General features: G+C 41.6%; 1 protein-coding gene and 1 long non-coding RNA gene across 2 annotated transcripts; one reads left to right on the top strand and one right to left on the bottom strand.

Moving 5' to 3' along the window:
- Positions 1-496: 496 nt before the first annotated feature.
- Positions 497-20849, bottom strand: LOC112136836 (aminopeptidase N). The gene is made up of 20 exons (XM_024258756.2): positions 20156-20849; positions 18150-18292; positions 17940-18070; positions 17711-17831; positions 15681-15835; positions 15499-15612; positions 15268-15411; positions 13825-13890; positions 13598-13663; positions 13376-13521; positions 12088-12167; positions 11626-11756; positions 11082-11137; positions 9455-9602; positions 9277-9365; positions 7989-8096; positions 7156-7323; positions 6940-7080; positions 2993-3056; positions 497-1039 (listed from the first exon to the last, which is right to left on the bottom strand). The coding sequence occupies exons 1-20, from the start codon at positions 20767-20769 to the stop codon at positions 887-889; spliced, it is 2838 nt and encodes a 945-aa protein (XP_024114524.1). The 5' UTR covers positions 20770-20849; the 3' UTR covers positions 497-886.
- LOC118598827 lies at positions 3123-4412 on the top strand. Its single transcript, XR_004947999.1, has 2 exons — positions 3123-4262; positions 4337-4412. It is a non-coding gene; the product is annotated as an uncharacterized LOC118598827 (long non-coding RNA).
- Positions 20850-21078: the final 229 nt, after the last annotated feature.

Genomic DNA, 21078 nt, shown 5'->3' on the forward strand with positions numbered 1-21078 from the left:
ACTGAGATCTGGACATCATCAGCAAAACAAAGCAGTTTATCAAAGAAAATGTTGAACATCAGCACTGATCCATATTTAATCAATTGATTAAATAGTGATGACATTTTCTCTGAAAAACTGCTTTATTTCCCTGAGAATTGTATAAAAAGGACAAAAGCATAGTAGCGGGTTGAGTTGGGCCGGGTGGCTAAGCAGAATTTTCCACTTGTCGTCCAGTAAAGGTCACTCACCAAGAAAATCCACCAAATCCATAAAACTTGAAACACTTTTACATGAAATTTAAGGCTTCTGCCTCACAAAGACACAGGGGAGTTCACCAAAAACTGAGGATTAATGCACCACATTACAAACATACTGCCTATTTCCTACAACATTTTCATTATTTACAGCTAAATTCTATGAAATTGACAGAACAGCCAAAACAAACTGATTTATGTTTGAGGTGTAGAAACAAAGACAACTTTAAGGTTGTTTACAAGGATATTTTATTATTAAAAATAACAAGTTTAGCATCACAAACAACAGCAACAGTGCATTTTTTTTTATCTGTGTATCATCTGCAGCAGATAAACGAGATTTGAGACCATGTCGAGTCCACAAAAACATTTGAGATCAATTTGAAAAGTTGCAGCCAACAGTTCAATTCATGATTTCTGAGAAGAGCAGCTGTTCACTGGCCTGGCTTCATCGGCAGAAAGTGCACAACATGTGTGCTGACTGTAGTTGTGAGTTACCTTTGAGTAATTATAATAAATACAACTGTTTTTAAGTTTATTTGTATAGTGCTGAAGTCTGATTTTCTGGTGAAACTTCTTGCCTGTAAACTGGCCCAAAACGAGAGACGGAAGCTGCAGTGATGAAAGTCTTTGATTATCTGAAGTTACATTTAATCTAAGAGGGCGGTTATGGATTTAAACCACTCCAGGACGCTGTCTTTGTTCTTGTTGACCCAGTGCATGTTGAGCTGGGTTCTCTCAATGGCTTTGTGAACGGCTCTGACGGTGGGACCCAGATCGTACTGCTCAGCGAAGCGCTGCAGCTGTGAACACAGAGGACAAAACAGGGATTTTAGCAGGATCTAATTCTGATAATCAGTCCTCAAGCAATCGTCGGGTAAGAACTGGAAATGCATTTGGCCCTCTGCATTAACCCTTTGACACTGGAGCTCCAGTGTTGTGTTTTTTGATTTACTATAATCTTTTAACTGTAAACACGATCAACATGATTCCAGTAGGTTCTGAAGGAGAAAAGCGGCGCGGTTATAATTTCCCCGTTCCACTCCATTCTGATGCATCCACTTTCAGACAAATAGATCCATGAACGTCTTTGTTTTTCTTGTCTGAGCTGACATCTGGATCTAAAGTGTATGTATCTGATATTGTTCACCATTTTAGCTTGGGGTTGTGAGGAACTGTAAGTGTAAACAGATGGATGACGGGAAGTAAGGATGGGCGCATTCTGCACCAACAGCTCAAAGGTGAATTTCCAATGACGACAGGTTTTTTTCTTTTGGCTCAAAAAGGCATCCTCATAATCAAAAGACCACTGAGAATGCTTTTACAACAAATCCAAAGATGACCGGAGTGGGTTTTTAACCCTCGCCAAAGTAAAGTTGACTTTTTCAACCACTGATAAATGAGTAATTTGATGCTTTGTCATCCAAAACCAAAGGTCTCCTGCTGGGAGCTCCGCCCTCATGTGTCTCCAGCTTCAGCTGTTTATTACACAGATCATTTCACTCATCAGTCATCATAATTACCATTTGTGATGCAAGTCTGTGTTTTATGTTTTAAGACAACAGTGACGATGTCTGGTAATATGTTTTTCTGTTTGCTTTCTGGAGAAAATGACTGAACATGTTATTATGACAGGACAGCAATAACAGTTTTCTCAAGATAGCAGCACATGATTACAGCTGGCTATCTCCAGATCACGTCTTAATGTTGCATCATCTTCAGAAAACAGAGAAAAACACATTTTCATTTGGAGACCACTGAGTGTTACCAGCTTTTTTTAAATCAAACAGTTGATTTGAAAGTGGTAGTTATTATTAGTTTATCACTTGTATTAGCTGTTTCAGCTTTTTTACTGTTGTTTTCTAGGACATAGTCTCTGCAGAGCAGCAGGAGTTCAATAGAAATTCACCTCTGAGTTGTGGGGGGAACCGTTGGTATGGAGGAACCCCGCCCCCCTTCCCCTCTGTGCTTCTGAGAGCTCTTTGTTTACTCACAGCCCCTCTCAACCCCAGCTAATTAGCAGTGCAACATAAACGGTGATCAATATCAGAGCTAATAAGAGTTTAGATCCAGATTCCAGCTCAGACTCAAAAACAAAGACGTTCATGGATCTATTTGTCTGTAAGTGGATGAATCAGAATGGAGCAGGGGGCTTGCGGCCCCCCAGCGTATTTTCTACATAACAAATAGGATCTTTTCAAACAGAATTTTTTATCTGGTCCTGATTCACAACTATTTGAATAAAAACTCAAAAACGCATTTTAAAGAAGTATAATTTTCTTTACATATATCCTCCATTATGAGAAAAATGCTACAAAAACATATTAAAAACACATTTTTAGCGGAGTGGGTCTATAAGAACTCGTTTTCATGAGCGATTCTTTAATCTAAGAAATGTTATTGTCTTATGATGATGAATTATAAGATCACAAAAAGTATTTTCAGGGCTGAAAACTCCACCACACCTGCAGCTTCAGGGAGCATCTGAGTAACTATAAACTCATGATAACAAATAAATAAAAGGACGTCATGACTCTGAGATAAAAAATCGACTTTGAGAATCAAAACTCAAAGGTGACTGAGGCAGGATTACACACCGCCTCATCACGGACAGAGGCCACGCTGGAGGAAGCCTCTGATAAGGTATCAGAGTGCTTCAGTTATTTAATCAATGCTTATTAATTAGTCTGAAACCGGGAAGAGTCCAGCCGAAACCACCTCTGTCACCTCAGCAGGGACATGGGACGAATCTTTACCTCTTCCACTTCAAACTTTGTGGAGAACCTTCTGGTCACGGCCTCGATCAGCCACACCGGGTCCCTGGAAACACATGAACAGCACTCGGTTAACAGTTTGGAGTCATCGGGTCGACATGTTCACACTTTGACACCAGCAGAGTCAGCTTCATGGCAACAGAATAAACTCAGGAGTCTTTATGATGGAGACTGAACGATAAGCAGTGATTAAATAACATGATCTTTGCTCTTGACTGTTTATTATTGTTGGTATTTTTATGGTTTATGGATCAGATAAAAAAGTCAAAAAGTCAACCGCCACCCACCACCTCCTTCCTGCCCTTTTATATAAACTATCATCTCTTTAAAGCTTATTACTTCAATGACTGTAAACAATAGAGAAGCAACGATTTACTTTTCCCACAGTTCAGTTCAAACCTCGATTTTTTTCTGTTCAATATGTGATTTGTGGATTACAAAAATACACAAACCTAAAAATTCAGAAAATGTCTTATTTTATAAGGCAGTGAAGGAAACCCTTTCAGTTAAACTAAACGCAGTGTAATAAAACACAACACAAGTTTCATTTCCTCATGACTCAGCTCAACCGCTTAAACTGATCATCAGGACTTTGGGGTTTGTAAGTGACCAACCGATTCCCCTGAAACCGTATCGAGTCAGTCTCTGTTCTGAGAATCCCGCCGCAACAGAGAGAATCAACCATCATGTCATGGCAGCAGCTGCCCTGCTGCTAATCATCTGATTCCCTCCACCTGTGCCTGCTCCTATAAAGCTCTGCCTCTGCCTTTCACTCTTGCTGGATCGTTGCACTGCAAGCACTCAGAAGACTCACCTGCTCTGTTTGTTGCCAGCAAAATCCTGTTCTGCTGACCACTCCGTTCATCTCCAAGCCAGCATACTCGGCCTGTGTTCCTGCCTCTGCTCTCAGCCAAATCCTGTTCTGCCTGCCTGCCCAACTCAAGCCAGCCTGTGTTCCTGCCTCTGTTCTAGTCCTCATGGTGCCTGATTCTGTCTGCTCCTGTCTCTCTGCTGCATCATTTCACCCCAAGCCTCGTAAGTCCCCTCAACTTTGATTTTTGGAGCTTTTCCCAGAGATCTCTGGTGATTATTATTTGGATTGGAAAACAAGTTTGTCACTGAACCCCAACTTCCTGAGTTTACTGCGCCCTCCTGGCTTTCCCTCTCCTCATTACCATTTGTCTGGAGCCACGCCCTCCCTTGCTCTTCAGAGGACTCCACTCCATCCCTGCAGTCTGTTCTCCTCATCCCAGTAAGCCTTCCCTCTGCTTATACTCCATTACCGCAAATCACTTGCCATCATCTAACCCTCTCCTATCTCCTTAGTGTCCGTGCATTGGCTGCGTTGTTCGACGCCAGGGGGTCCTCCAAGACAAAGAATTAATAAATCTGGTTTCTTGAACTTCTGAGTTTGTCATATTTTGGGTCCCTAAAAGCCTTTCATGACACATCAGCAGGAAAAGGCCAAAAACATATGAAAAAAACTAAAAATAAGTTATACCAAATGTGAAAAATCTAATTATTTTTGATTTTCCACAATAGCTTAAATGATGTTTGTTAAAACTGATTTTTTTTTTTTATAGATATTTAACGTTTTCAACGATGGAGTATTTGAGCTACTATGAAAGAAAAATAAAGATGTAACGGTGAGAAAAAAATGAAAATTTACAATGATAAGCTTATGAAATGAGAAGTCATAAATTTACAATGCCACATTTTTTTTTTAAAAATACAAGTGCTGTTGTAAGCCTTCATCCACATTAGGTGCTGACTAAATCCAGCCTTCTATGGTGATGCCATAAGGCTTAATGTATTTCCCATAATGCAACCATACGGCCTGTGGAATAAACCGCTGCAAATCCATGCCTCGTGGGTCAAGAATGTTCTCCTAAAAAGTTTTAACCCTTTAACACCGGAGCTCCAGTGCTTATGTCCTTTGATTTATCGTAACTTTTTATCCAGTAACACGATCAATGTAATTCCAGTAGATTTTCAAAATCTACTGGAATTACATTGATTGTATTGAGTACGGTACCCCGCCAGTACGGTAAAGATTTTGTGCTTATGTGTCTCTAGACTAGTCTTTAGACTTGTAATAAAACAATGTTTTTTCTAAAATACTTCCTCATTCATGAAACATTTGCCAAGCAACCGCTTACGTCTACATCATTCATACTGAAACACGATAATGGTTCTTTTTATTTTCCGTTTTTCTCAGTAAACAGACTTCTACCTCATAAATGTATCTTGTAAACTCTGAACTAATAACTCCTAATTTTAGGAGTTTGTTCTTGTAAAATTTTGACTTTCTTCTCATATTTTAATCTATTTTTTTCCGTTCATGGTGGCGTTCTGTGAATCCCTCCATTGGAATTTTCCTTCCTAACTCACTGAGCATGTGCAGACAGAAAAGACATTTACTGTTTTTGCAGAAGGCCCATAAACTTGTTTTATTTCTTCAACTCGTAAGTTGTTTTCATAAATCTCCAGCAGATTTGTGTCTCCATCTGCGTGGTAAACATATAAAAATTGGTGAGGTCTTTTGACCCCGTGAATGTGACACAGAATATGAATTTAACTTAGGCTAAACGACTCAGTTCAAGTGTTATTTTAATATATAACTCTAAATAGGATGTACACACTGTAATAAACAACAGGATGGAACAACATCTAACCTAAAGTTACAAAAAAGAACCAAAAACAGAATATACCAGGAGCCCGTTTCAAGAAGTAGGTTTTGTTGAAGCTCTGAGTTTGTGAACTCTGAGTTAAGGAAAACTCTGGTTTCCGGTTTCAATAATGGAGGTAGCTTAAACCTGTGAAAGTGGGTTAAACCAACCTGTTTCATGGAGCTGGCTAAGCTGAACTCAGAGTTCATCACTATGGCAACTGACTCTATGGTCTATGGTCGTGACGCTCGCACCTGATTCTTAGTCCAACAACTCAGAGTTGATTGAATCAACTCTTTTCAGGTGTTCTGCAACCGAAAACTCTGAGTTTGCGAACCTTGAGCGAGTGAAGTCTGAGTTCAGATTTGAACTCCAACTTGAATTTGTTGAACCTGCTTCTTGAAATGGGCCCCAGGGGTCTGCAACCTGCAGCTCCGGAGAAATATGTGGCTCTTTTACCCTTTAATTAGGGCTCTCTGGTTGAAAAAATAATATGTGTTTACAATTTGAAAAAGTAACTGTAAAGTAAATAGTAAATAGTAAAATACAAAATTAAACTAATTCAAATTTGATTCAATTCGTTCACAAACAGATGAAGGACAGTATAGTACATATCCAAGTCTAATTAAAACATTTTGACTGATTTTGAGCGCCATGTACCACAGAGAATCCTTTGGAGGTCAGTAAGCTACAACCAGACTGAAGGCACACAGGATTATAGGGCAGATTTTCTATTTTAGAGCAAATTCAGTGATTTTAAATCCATCATATGCTTCGAAGATACGGTAGGGGTCATTTAATTAGCTCAGATTACATTTTTGTTAGTTCGATTTACAAATGTCTGTCCAAGACGCATTGACAAAGATATGATAAACAGGTTTTTTTCTTTTTTTTTTTTCAATGATGACATCACACAACCCTACTATTACATTTGCTGCATTTATATGATCCTATGTAACACAGGATGTTTTTTATTTTTAAAATAAATAATGTAAATTGCTGCTAAAAGTTAAAAACTATTTCATAATTTTGAAAAAAAGTTATTTTCTCCTTACGTTTATATTTTATTTATGCCTAGAACCAATCATTTGCTTATATTTTCCATAATAGTCTCATAAATTCAAATCAGTGTCTTATTTTTCTAAAGGATGAAGTTAGACTTTGTGGCTCCAAATGTGTTGGAAAGAGGAAAGAGGAATAAATCTGTTTAGTGTTCTCTGTTAAAACACTAAACAGAGAGCACACAGAGCAGCAGCTCACCCTTGGCTGACGTAGTCCCAGTGAGCTCTGATGAAGTTCCAGGCCAGCGCCTGTCCTGCTGGGTTTTCAGCTACGTCATTGACGACGGAGGCAACATCCGTCAGGCGGATCTTGTCGGGGTCCAGACTGTACTCCAGTAACCTGTGGGGCAGAAAAGGCATCGAGTGGGCTGTCGTCTGGTGTTTCTTTGACGGGATGGCCATCATGGGTCCTCACCTGTTGAGCAGCCAGGTCTGCCTGGTGCAGGACAGGGCGTGTCTGAGCTGATCCTTCTCAGAGCTGTCGCTGGAGCTCAGAAACTTATCCCAGGCGAAGTTCCATTCAATCTGCCCCCCCACAGCCAGAGCCTGGCAGTAGATGGTGGAGCGGAGGTTGACGTGAATACTAAACGATACAAGAGGGACGGACGTTGCTCATTTCTGATCACCAGACAGGAAGATAACCTTCTGAATTAGGTTTGTTTCATGTAAATACAAGTAAGATTAAAAAGACGAAACAAAAAAGAAAACGTGCAAACAAAAGTACCACAAATGAGTGCAGAGGAACATTCTATCTAGAGCGCGGGTGGGCGAATTACATCCTGGGGGCTTTGTGCATACAATTTAAATGATTTAATGAATAAATAATATTGATCAATTCTTATTAATGATTTATTTTCCTGGTTATTCAAGGCTGAGTCTGAATTCCTTCCATACTCACTACATAATGGAATATATAGTGTGTTCATTTTCTAGAGCTGTCTGAATATATAATTCCAAAATCTAGTGCACTGGGAATTTCCCAGAAATCTTTGTGAAAAAACTAGCGTGCATCTATGCTCACTACATTAGCAAATATAGACCACAATGCATTGTGGTGGAACAATTTTTGCCCAAAAAAACTGTTGAAATGTTTATGGGATTTTGGCTTCCTGGAACCAGTGGGTACTTCCTGTTTGAGGGGGGCGGGGTCACTAAGTCCAGTTCTCATATACAGTCAACGTTTCAGTCACAGGGATTGAAGGCTTCTCCAGAGACAGTTTCAGGAAAGTGAAATGCATCCGCCCTTACTTGTTGGTGTCATTGAAAATCCAATCTCCAAACTTGGTGTCAACCATCTCCATGCATTCTGGGAGTCCGCTGGAGCAGGCCACCTTGATGGCGAGGATCTGGCTGTGCCTGGGGGGGGTGGGGGGTAAATGTACAGTAAACAATCTGCACCCACAGGCAAGAAGACTCAGATTAAACCGTCTGCATGAGGAGATACTGATTTAACCCTTTAATGGCTTAAAAAAGAAATACATTTTTTTTGCTGTTTATTGCCTTGGTACGGAGCCACTGAAGGGCCATCAAAGTTTAAAAAAAATTAATTGATGTAAAAAACATTTTCTTTCTAAAAAATATTTTAGGGCTGTGTAAAAAAAATGAAGTAAAAAAAGTTCTGGTTACTAACTAGAACTTGTTATTTCTAATTAAAGTAAAAAAAAAATAAATTTTTTTTCTAAAAATCTAATTGACCAAAACATTTTTTGGTTACTAACTGATGCGCAGTAGTTACTATGTGGTGCGTGTCCATTACTAACCAGAATTCTTATTTTTTTTTTTTTTTTCAGTTTTGGGAAAAAAAAGTTATTTTACTGAAGTTTTTTTTCTTCACTTCCCCTTTAGGGGCTCTGTACTTTGGGGAGTAAAACAAACAATAAATATATTAAAAAAAAATGTTTTCTAAATGTTCCCCACTGCTTGGTTTAGCAGGCAGTTAAAGGGTTAATTGAAGCTGAATACATGCATTTGTATTTTCAATTGAAATCATGTTTTTATTTCCATTCAATGATTGACTTTGTTCATTTCTTTTTTTAGTTGTTCAAAGAGTCTGTCTGGAAATCCTACAATCTTACTTTATCTTGGATCCCAGGCTGACATTTAATGGTTGCTCTTTACCACCAGCTTCAAACAGAGCAGAGCTGTCTTTAGAAATGTGATGGCCCATGAAGCAAAAGCCAAGTGATCTGAGGCCCGGGGTGTACAACGACAGCTTCAATCTGTCATGAGCCGTTTGGTGGTCTGACCTCTGGGCTCTCATCCAAACTCTAGCATATTGTCTGTTTCTACATGAACCTGTGTGAGGGTCACATCACCAAATGCTCAACTATGGACTAAAAATATCACAGAATTGGTTTTGGAAAACTTGAATACCGAAAGATCCTCTTTAATGTTTCAGCTCTTATTCTGATTGCTGAGGAAACCAGATGAAACAGGAGTGCAGACATGCACATGGGGCTGAGCTGTAAACCTGTAGATGATTAAGCTGCATGTGGTAGATAAGATGCTCTAACCGCCCAGATTGATCCTTCCTTACTGTAAGGAGTGAGTCTTCGGCACGACTGAAGCGTTGGTTTCATTGGCGAAGAAATCATACAGGTCGCTGACCTGTGAGCGGAGGTACTCCTGCAGGAGGGGGGGTTACAGTACACGGTCAGGACCCAGCGTCACTCTAGACTGAGTGGATTGGTGTCAGTCGTGCATCAGTCACTTACCTGCATGAGTCCATACACCTGAGAGCGGTCGAACATCAGGAAGAAGTACTCCAGATTCCTGACTGCTGAATCCCAGGGGATGAACTCCCTCTCATTCCGGAGGAACAAGGTGAAATTCAGGGCCACGTTCACATTCAGCAGATTGGCCCTGGGGTGGGGTGGGGGAGAGAGAGAGAGAATTTTACTGAAACTTCCTGGCTTTGAGGACCAATCAGAGAGCAGTGAACATGAACAACATCAAGTTGAAAAACAGAGCTCATAGACTCCCATCAGATCTGGTGTTTTGCAGGATGGGGGTGGGGGGGGGGTCCTTGTGCGTGTCTTAATATGTTTCTGGGTTTTTGTTTGAAAATCTTTTTTTGTTGTTTTTGTCCTGTCAAGCACGTTGTGCTGTTTATGCATAGAAAGATTGTTATACGTTTTTTTTTATATTTGTAATATTTAAAATGTGTCTTTTTTAAATTTAATTTTCCCATAAAAAATGATCATCACTATTATAAAAAGAACAAATTAAATCTACAGCTTTTGTTGAAAACATTGAGTGTATATGAGAACTGGACTGAGTGTGACGTCACTCTTAGAAAACGGTTTTGCCTCCGGTTCCAACCAAATGAAGTCAATTCAGTCCCCAATTTTTCACAATATGGACGTCGCCATGTTGGAGCCGGACAACATTGGCAATTAGTCACTGTTTCCATGGCAACCACTGTTGCCAATCAGGAGTGAGCTTGTTAGAAGACCACACCTCTATCACTTAAGAGTGGACTACATAAAATCTGTTTTGAACGTTTGATGTGAGACCATATACTTCTATTGAGGCATCTGATTGGTCGGTTTAGAACTTGACTGTTCACAGCGAATCAGCTTCGCGCAGGTGGATTGGCAGAGATTTTTACGCCGGATGCCCCTCCTAATGCAAACCTGTATTTCATCTGGGGTGGGGACCGGCACAGACTCAGGTCCCCTTGTGGCTGTATTGTTTGGCAGTAGTGTGAAGGGTCTTTCCCAAGGGCCCGCAAGGGAATCGAACCTGCATTTCCTGTGTGCCACTAACTGAGCTATCCAGCGCTTTATAACTTCAATAACTTGCAATAAAGAAAAAAAATCTGAAAAAACTGAGGATTACAAGAAAATGTATCAGGCCAAGAATTGTTATTATTCTGACCAATAGAATGACTGAGTAACAGCTGTCTATGTCTCTATAGAAGTGTACGGCTTCCTGGAGCCAGTGGACACTTCCTGTTTGAAGCGCCAGTTCTTTTATACAGTCAATGGTTGAAACTGTCAGAAGAACTTCTTATTTCTCTTATTATATTATTGTCCTCAGCTGTAAAGCATTTGTTACTAACAGTTTTATCCAAATTCAAATTTCTATCAAACCCAACAAATGTATGAAGTTTAGTTTAAAAGGTCATCTTCTGTTTCTTCTTCATATGCAACAGAAACATTTTTTTGTGCTATACACACACATTAAACCCAGTCAACATTACTTCTGACTCTTCTAACAGGCTCTTGGCTCGTTTGACTTTTCTCCTGCTGTTTGATTTTCACAGCGATGTCATACATGTGCCTCTGTAGTCTGTATGAAGGTGGATGGAGCATTGGAAGCGTGGCTTGGAGTCAGTACCTCGCCAGGTTGAAGGCGTCATCAATGAGCTGCCCTCGGTTCATCAGTGGAATCCTCTGGAAAAAACAACAGCAAATTTCCTGTAAGAGCTGTAAAGATCCTCCCCCAGCGTGACATGATAAGCTTATCTGTGATGACAGTCCCACTAAAATCCTGTTTTACTGGAAGCAAAAAATCCAAACTTTATGAATAAGTCTCCGGTACTTCATGAACTATCTTTTCAGATGATTTTTTTAAGTTTCATGAAGATAAAAACTAAATTTATGTACACTCTTCATGACAGCAGTCTTTTATTTTGAAAATTCTTCACAGGCTCTAAGCAGGTCAGAGTCTGGAGTCCGACTGCAGTGAAGAAAGCTACATATTGAAAACAATCTATGTTTTGATGTTACTTCAATCATAAAAAGTTAATCATAAACTGGCAGTAAATGGGAAAAATCGTGTCAGGTCACTTGAGTTTTTTCTTAATCTGAAAAGCTGCCATCAGACAGCAGAATCTTGAAGATAGAAGAGCTGCAGAACCGTACTCAGGACTCTGACTCACATCTGGACTGCTTTCCAGCTGCTCCAGGAGATGTTGCCAGTTCTCCAGGTTGTAGTTGACTCTGTAGAATCCCTGGCAGTCCGCGTTGGCCAGAACCCAGGTCTTCGTAGAAATGAATTCCTCCTTTTTCACTGTTCCAGAGGGAAAATGGGACAAGCATGAGTGCTGTGCAGCCATCCTCTCTGTGTTTGTTTCACACGTCTGTGTTCAAACTCTAGGTTTTCCCATAGATTTCATTTCTCAACTTTAATTCAGGACTTTTTCATTGTCTTCAGCATTGACACCTCCCCTGGGGGAGTGGTGAGCTGCGGTCTAAGGCGCGCCTGAGAACTTCTACTGTAAGGACTAAAAAGGCTTCTAGATCTAAAAGGGTCAAAACAGAGAGAATGCCGTCGGGTTTTTGCTCTTCAAACTAAGTTTGAAGAAGAACAGAGTTTTGGGGTTCAGTGGGCTCCATGGTACCTGGTCCTGGGACCCCCAGCCAGACGAAAGAAGCTTCAGAGTCACCCCTCACAAACCGGATGGGGATGTCCCACCAATAGCTGAAAAAGACAGAAAGAGTGAAATCATGTTTCATCATCTGAGAAGCTCCAGAGGGACCAGGTCAGAGAAGCTGGAGGGGGTCCTTAAAATGGGGAAAGTTACAGACACAAACCTGGCAGGAGCATTCATGAATCAACAACTGAGAACGGACATCTTTCAGGCTTATCCCATAAGAACCCAAAGGAAAACCATGTGGAATATACCACAGACCAAGAGGACCACAGCCGCATTTCTGATGTTCTTCAGTTGCACTGAAGGGTTAGATAAGTCTGGGCTCAGCAGCAGGGTCCTATAGAACAGGGGTCCTCAAACTACGGTCTGAACTATGGCGGGAGAGGATAGAATATTCATTGGTTTAATAGTGATTTAATTTTTCTTTATTTCTTTATTATTATTATTTTTCTTCCATACATTTTTTTGTATGTAAATAGCTCTTCAGCTCTTTCAGCTTTTGAAATATTCAGCTCTTTTTATGTTAGCTTTTTCCACTGCTTTGGCAGTTACTAAGAATTTCTAGGCTATTTTGGAATTTAGCTAATATTTTAGGTTTATGCTGTTTTGGCTAAATTAGAATAGAATAGAAGAATTTATTACGGACTCAAGGTCCAAACAACAAGACCATAAAAAACCCAGAAATTCATACATAAAAGCTACAGTAATTATACATATAAAAATACTAAAACATAAGAATCAAGTAAAAGCACATATTAAAAACTGAAAGGGTTAACAAATGCGTCCATACCAGAACCTCCAGATTGAAAACTGTTTTCTAAGAGTGTTGTGTTTTATATTGTTGAAGGCTAAAATAACGTCATTCTCTGAGGCATTAAGACGTTGGAAAAAACTGTAAATAAAATGTCTTAAAAGAGCCTGAAGAGTGAGAATACCACTAGCAACAAACAGCTCACTGCACTGCACCACTGGGGCCTTTTTTATCAAATCCTCAGTGCATCGTTACAAGCAACTTGTAACTTTTTCGTGCAGTTAATCAACAGGTGTGCTGTGTACAAAGCAGTGCAGGAAGATTTGAATAAAAGAATTTTAACATTATCAGAACATGAATAAACCTGCAAGGTGGTAGTTCCACACTTTAAGATGAGCATGTTTGTTAACTGGTGGTTGATACATAAACTAACTGAACTGAAGTTTGACCCATTCATTGGTCATTGATGTGGCTGCGAGAAGAGGGTCTTTCGTGTGCACGTACCCGGATGTGGAGGAGCCGTTGAACAGGAACTGTTTCTGGACGATTTCTCCACTGGTGGTGTTGATGCTGATGACGGGGTAACCTTGTTGTTCGGTCCAGGGCTTCATCACTTTGGGCACAGTGAAACTGTTCTTGACAGCTCGAGCCTGCACAGATGGCACAGCAACATCACGCTGAAGTCAGCAGGTAAACAGCACCTGTGTGCGGACGGAGGCCCCTTACGGCTTCAATGTGCTGCCACAGGTCCTTCGTCTCTGCCGTCGCTCCTCTGAAGGCTTTGAGGTACGTCTGCAGACGGCGAGGACAAACTCAGTTTCTCACACACAAAAGGGCGCACATTGAATTACTGAAATTTGTTTTGAGAAACCAGACAAGTGGTTTCTGACACTGAACAGAGCAGGTCTGGCTTCATCTGGAACACCCAGCAGGACAATGACTTAGACTCTTACTTTGACCCCAATGTTGAAGGCGCTTTCTCCCACAAAATCTGCCAGCATCCTCAGCAGCATGGCGCCCTGCAGAGCAAACAGATGCTGACAAATCCATGCTGGAAACATAGGATTCATTCGTCTCCTCTCATCACACGCTTCAAACCAACTTTGAGGCTGTTGCTAACAATTGGTTCAGAGAAAAAGTTCCAGTGCTATCACATAAAAACCAACTACAGTTCTGAGGATCATCACAAGAGCATCTCTCTGCAGCCCCACATGACAACAACTTTAAGGTTCACGTGCAATGCCTAGAAATGTAAAACAAAGAGATTATCTTTTGCAACTCGCTTCAGGAATGATTTCGCTTTATTTGTTTGTTTTCCTGAGGTTTCCACTTTTTGTTGTGAACTTTCCTTTTTGAAACCAGTTTCTTGATTCACACAATCTGATAACTGTGTGAATTCACACTATAGCGATCCATTTTTCTTCTGTGTTTTTTGTCGTCCGTAGCTCTTGAACCTTCAACTATTCAGCTCTTTTAGGAGATGGGTGCTCAAAAGTTTCCACTTCATTACTCTTCAACTTTTTAAACTATTCAACCAACTACCGCTTTTTAAACTGCACTGAAATTTGGCTTAGAGAATCTTTAAAAGCCCTTTTTCAGGTAAAAACTTTCAGCTCTACAAAACAATAGAAATTAAGTGGATTTTCAGCCACATAAACTATTCAATCTTTAAACTATTCATCAGACTTTGGGCTCTTGAACTTGTATTTTTTATTTTTAAAACTCCAAACAATTTTTAAAATATCACAGTCCAAAGTTGAAGTGTCATCTTTGAGCCAGATTTTCATTTTGGGATTTACTAAGGCTTTTTAATCCTATTTTAGAGTTTAGCTAATATATCAGCAACATATTAGCTTTTTGGGGTAATTTAGGTTTTTTTTCAGTTTTTTTAAGCTATTTTAGATTTTAGCTAATATTTTAGCTACATGCTAGCTGTTTTGTATAATTTAGGCTTATATCCATTTTTAGGTTACTTTGGAGCTTAACTCGTATTTTAGCTTTATGCTAGCTATGTTGGCTAAATTAGACATTTTACCAGTTTTAAGGCTAATTTGACATTTATCTAATATTTTAACAAGCTCACAGCTTCAGCTATTAGCTTCAGCGATTTCCACTATCAACATCAGCGTTTCCAGCTATCAGTTTCAGCATTTTCAGATATCATTTTAAGCAATTTCAGCTATCAGCACTTGCATCCTCAGCGGCCAAATTCAGCTTATAGCATTCACACTAACATTATCGCAGGTAATGCTATATATCTAGTTACTTCTAGTTTGCAGACTTTCCTTTAGCCAGGTTCCAGCTTGTTCCTTTGGGACTGAAACTGCAGCAGAAACATGGTGCTTCTGTGGTAAAGGAGTGCACCCCAATGCCCTCAAAGAGCATCAGTACCCCACCTTGCTGTGGGTGATGGTGTCAAACATTTCCTTGATTTCAGACGGCGTCTGAATATCTCCTGGTAGAACGGTGAGGGGCCGGGACGTGCTCAGAGCGTCCTGCCTTAACGCCTCTTGGAGGTCCTTCATGACTGCAATGTCTTTCTAAGGAGAACATGAGGAAACACCACAAATCAGTCAGAATGAAACAGCCCAATGCTTGGCTCCAAAGCTCCCCAAACCTGAACCTACTATTTTAAAGCTAGGCTCCACGTGTTCCACTGCAAAGTAGGACATGTATGTGGCAAGGCCTTCGTTCAGCCAAACATCATTCCACCAGCCCATGGTCACCAGATTCCCAAACCACTGTGAACAAGCCGCAATGTCACACAAGCATGGGGGCCATGGACTCATTACATCTGTTCCTGTCTTACATGGTGAGCCAGCCCATGTGCGATGACGGTGGCCACCTCCTCCTTGTGCAACAGTGAGGACACGTCCTTCTGATACAGCACAGACTCCTCCTGGTACGTGATGAGCCCCCAGTTCTCCATGGTAGTCGAAACGAGGTCCGGCAGGGCTACTTGATCTGGTGGGATAAGCACAGACACAGATGAGCAAAAATCTTTTGATGATTCACATGTGCATTGGATGTAAAACTCAAACACACAGCAGTGGACCCCCACCCCCTACCAGTGACCACAGGGTGTCAGTGGGACTGAACTTTTGATGAACGAAGAAAAGGAAGTGAGGGACAGTGGAGAGGATGGGGCCAGGAATGGAGGAACGTCATTCTCAGATATGATTTGAGGGGAGGTGCTTTTGGTGTGGAACATTAACTGTATAAGACAACTGGACTGAGCGACCCCTCCCCTCCTGGCCTTCTTCTTTCAAACAGTCCCCTCCAATGAAAGTCTATGTACAAAATGCGTGTTTTAAAACTCTTGGGTTCATGTGTTGCTATGCAAGTTTCTGTGACGGCTTTTGGGTTCTACACACACGTCGAACATTAAACCATGTTGAACTTCGACCAATCAGGGACTCTGATTTGGTAGTGATGCATGTATGGCTTGTGTGACCCTGTGACTATGTGACAGACGGCGGAGACTGTAGCCGTTACTATAACAATCTGTTGCACCGCATCAAACAGTCCACTTTTTGTAAAAAACAACGGTATTTTAGCCAAAAAACTGAACATGATTGAAGTACTGAAAATGTATTGAATAATTATTTATCTAGTAAGTGACCATGAGGATAATGTCCTTTGAGGTGCCCATTATCAGAAATGAATGGATGATGCGGAATCCTGAACTGTCTGCACAACTCGTCGCGTCGTGCATTAGACTAATCTCTTGGCTAACAGAATGGCTGCCATAGAAACGTTGACTCTGACTTGAACCAATTCAACACTTACAGACGTCTGGTTAAGAACCCCTCCGAGTCACTTTTCGACGTTTCGGGTGTCCCCAACTCTTCATATTGGCTGTTCCCATTAAATCACGGGCCCGGTCCAGTACCACGATGCATAGAGCACCCGTGCTCAAACTCGGTACCGGTACCCTAACCCGACATTGGACCAGACGCGGTACCGGACGCGAGCCAGTACCGGGTCAAGGTTAGGGTACTGGTACTGGGCTACGGTACCAGTACTGGACGCATCCTGAGGACCAGTGCGCATCCAGTACCATTTCCGGTACCGCGTCCTGAGGGTTGTGGACCATTGATTTTACGAACAGCCCGGACATCAAAAGGATGACTTGAGGACACCCAAAACGTCAGTCAATATGTGACGAGTCGGGGATGAGAATGTGTCGACCAATCACTGTTTACAGACAACATCAGGTACAACATGGCGACGTACCTTTTGCTGAAACAACAGCTACTGAATTGACTTGATTTCTGGGAAAAGGAGGTTCACCGGGTTTACCATCCTGGACTAGAATGTAGAGTCGCAAGAGCAACAACCAAATCTCACCGGGTTCCTATTCTAGTCTTTGTAGTGAGTCAGAGACATGGAGGAAGTTTAGAGCATGAAAGCAGCAAAGCAGCTCAAGTCACAGAGTTCTAGTCCAAAGTCCGGTCTATCAACACATGATTTTGTTAAATAGCCATTCCCATCAGTGAAATATCTTGAAACAAATCATAGAAATCTATAAGGAGATGTGTCACTACAATCAGTGAAAACCTCAAGGAATCCACTGATCAACACAATTCGGGAAGACTCATATCTAATCAATAAAAATTTGAAGTGTTTTAGTGGGTTACCTTTTTCCTATTTTGTGAATTAGACATATTCCCTTTAAAGTTATTAGTTACTCGACCTCTTGTGCTCAAATAACTGGATAACTGAACTACTTTTTTTACTTCTAAAGTGATAGATTTTTACCGCTAAATCCAGAGAGCATCCACAGGAAAACCCCACACCAGTCTAACGAACTAACAATCAGATTTGACAAAGTCTTACCAAGTTTGATTGGGTAATAATTAATTTCGAAGCGGTTTTCGTAGAACTCCAGGATCTTCACGCTGATGTTGGCGGCGTAGAGAGCATGCCCCGCCACCGTGGCCTCAGGGCGCGCGTACGTCTATGACACAAAGCAAAGTACGATGTCTGAAACTGACCAGTTTAAACACTCACTTATAGATAGTCATGAAAGATGCTGTTTCAGGAATACCTGCTGGACTGAACTTACTTTGATTGTCACGCGGCCTTTTGGTGACGTTGTGGATTTCAACTCGGACACCGTGAAGGCAAACAGGTAGGTGGACATTTTCGGTGTTGGTGCAAAGCGGGTAGTTTTCCATTCACCCATCAACTCGGAATCTAGAGGAGGACACAGTGGAGATGATCAGCAGTCATCGGAATGCATGGTGGCAGGAGTATAATGGTGTGTGTTTTTTACCCTCTTTATCTGCATTCCCCAGAGCGTTGGTCCCAGCTCTGTGGATGAGCGTGAGCTTGAAGACGGCCTTCAGCTCCGGCTCATCGAAGCAGGGGAACAGCGTCCTGGCTTGTGTGGGCTTCAGGTGTGTGGCAGCAGCGTACCTGCAGAGGTTTGTGTAAGGGAACGTCACACATGCTTCAGGAATTTCACAGGATGTTCTTTGTCTGACTCTTTCATGTTGATTTTCTTTTTGAAGAACTTTAATCTTTGGACGCAGTTTATGTCTTTCTAGAGTCTTTTATGAGGAGCTCATCAGAGAGGACTTTTATGTTCTCTTGTTTTCTCTCTGACCTTCTTCTCTTTATTTCTTTATTACACGTTCTTTCAGTTTGAACCTTGGAAAACATTTATTTCTCTAACTCACAACTTGTCTGGATCTTCATCTCATACCTATAGACAAAAAACACAAAGAAATACCTTTGTTTTTTTTAAATTTAGCATTGATAGTTCAAATCAGCGGTCCCCAAACTATGACCCACGGGTAGTAGGCCCACCTCTACGTTTGGCCCGGCCGCTGAACAAAAAGCGTGTTTGAGATGACCAAGGCGGACCCGGCGCTGCGCAGATGTATGTTGGTTAGTTCTGTCACCAACATCAAACGTGCGCCGTCACAAAGTATCGCGGTAAAAGGGCGGGTTTAAGGCTTCTTCCTAAGCCAGCACAGCCAGAAAATAGGTACTGCGCTGGCTGCAAGCCGCCTTGAGGACTACAAAACAATGCATTGTGGGAAACAGTGTCCTGAAAGCTCCTGTAGTTCGACGTGACGCTGATCAGGAATAACTGGCGCCAAATTAAGGAAATCTGTGCATTATGTATCTCTTTCTGGAAGGCAGTGAATCACTGATGAAAAAATAAACAAGATTTCAAATCATCTGTGCTCATGTGTGTTACTGCTGCCTTTAAAATTAACTTTAATGTCTATTTTATTTGTTTATTTGCACATGACATTCATTCGGTGGATATTTCTTTATCTGTTTTACTCTGACAGATGTTAAAAATAATATAAAAGACACAACAGCACAGATCATACTAGGAGGAGTGGCTTATTAAAAGTCGGCTGAATGTTAAGGACAACCCCCAAATCCTTGATCTCGTACAGTCTCGTCGTTCGCCTTCATCTCAGGCGCCTTTCTCCGTCCCCGCCTGCAGCAGCTTGATCTTGCCGACGATGCAGGCGACCTGCTAAATCATCTCAAACACACCTAATGTCAGAGGCACATGATTTTTTTTCGCCAGTCTGGCTTTGAGATTGTTTGCTAATCCTGCTACGTTATTGTTAGCTTGGGTTTGTGAGGTGCTATAAGCTAGTGAGAGTGTAAAGACAGGAATGATGGGAAGTTAGTGGGGCTTATTCCAGCATCAACAGTCCCGTCCATAATTCAGAAGTGATTTTTAAATGAACTTCTGTTACTCTGCAGAATGTTAGGTTGGGGTGTAAGAGAGTGTAGACAGAGAGCTCTCGGTTAGATAGACAGCTTTATTGATCTTTTTGGGACGTGCCCGCAGGGAAATTAAAAAAATTAAAAGGTTAAGGTGATGGGAAGTGGGGGTGGGGTTGCTTTGCTCCAACTGAGTTGAATTTCTTATAAATGAGTGATGAACTGCTGCCGCTCTGCAGAAACTATGTCCAAAAAAAGGGTTTTTGATTTTCGCTTAAAACAACATTCTCATAGTGAAAGACCACTGGGAACATTTTTATTAAAAGACGATGGGAGTGGGTCATTAAGCAACATTTTTAAGTTTTGGAGTTTTTCATATGTTAAAGAAGAAGTTTTCACCCAAAGAAAAAGATAACATTGATCCTTAAATTCTTTTGTGTTTGGGGGTTCTTATTGTCGCCATGGTTTTGGTGAACGTGGACCCTAATATTTTCCACAGGGGCCTCCGCTTTTCTTTACAGGGCAATAGGAGAACAGTATTTCTGAGCGAAGGTTTGAGGGATTTAGCTGCATGTCTTCACTCACCTCTGCATGTCGGAGTTCTCCTCATAGTCCCTATAGGGGTAGACTTCAGTATACGTGCTGACATAGAGAGATTCCAAATATGTGGACATGTTTCCCTCAAAGGACAGAAACAGGCTGAAGTTCATCTTTGCCTGGAGATATTCCTCCAACTGGATCGCCAGAAACTCACTCTGGTTGTGGTACTGTGTCATGGATTTAACCTTTATGCCGATATTGTAGTCTTTGTTCAAGAGGCGGGGGCGGGTTACAGCCAGGTCCCTGCAGTGCAGATAGATGAGGTCCGTCTTCTGGACAGTGTGGAAGTGGATGGTGACGTTCCCGGTGAAGAGCGTGCTTTGGTTGGGACTGGTGACGTTGACCTCCTCGATGATCCTGCTGTAGAAGTAAGTCTGAAGGGTGATATCGTAGAGTTCGGGTTCCAGGGTCTTCGGTAGCCTCATGATGGGTGGCGGAGTCGGGGAGGGGGTCGTTACATCCGGAAAAGCTGTGGCGTTGATGCCGTTCATCTGAATTTTAAACATGGTCACCATGGTGACCATGCCGGCGATGGCAGAGAGAGTCAAGGCCACAAAGGCTACAGCCAAGCCTTTGGACAAAGAGGAGCGTTTGGCCATTTTGGGCCCTTCCTGGAGTCAGCCTGGACGTTCCTTCGGCGAAGACTGATCCACATCGATCTGTACAGAACCCACTCGTCTTGTCCCCATAAACAGGAACAGCCCGCAATTAAAAGGCGGTACTTGGATTAGCCATTAATCTGGCTGCCAAAGGAGCAAAGGGCTGAGGAGGGTGGAGTTCACCTGAGATAAGCACTCTGAGACATCGGGAGGTTTTATTGTGTCAGCTCACGCAACACCATCTGTAAAAGAGAACCCTACAGGAGCTGACTGCCCGGTGTCAAGCTTCACCTCTACTTCTGCGGAGGA

This window comes from Oryzias melastigma, linkage group LG6 (assembly GCF_002922805.2).
Source record: "Oryzias melastigma strain HK-1 linkage group LG6, ASM292280v2, whole genome shotgun sequence".
Lineage (NCBI taxonomy): Eukaryota > Metazoa > Chordata > Actinopteri > Beloniformes > Adrianichthyidae > Oryzias > Oryzias melastigma.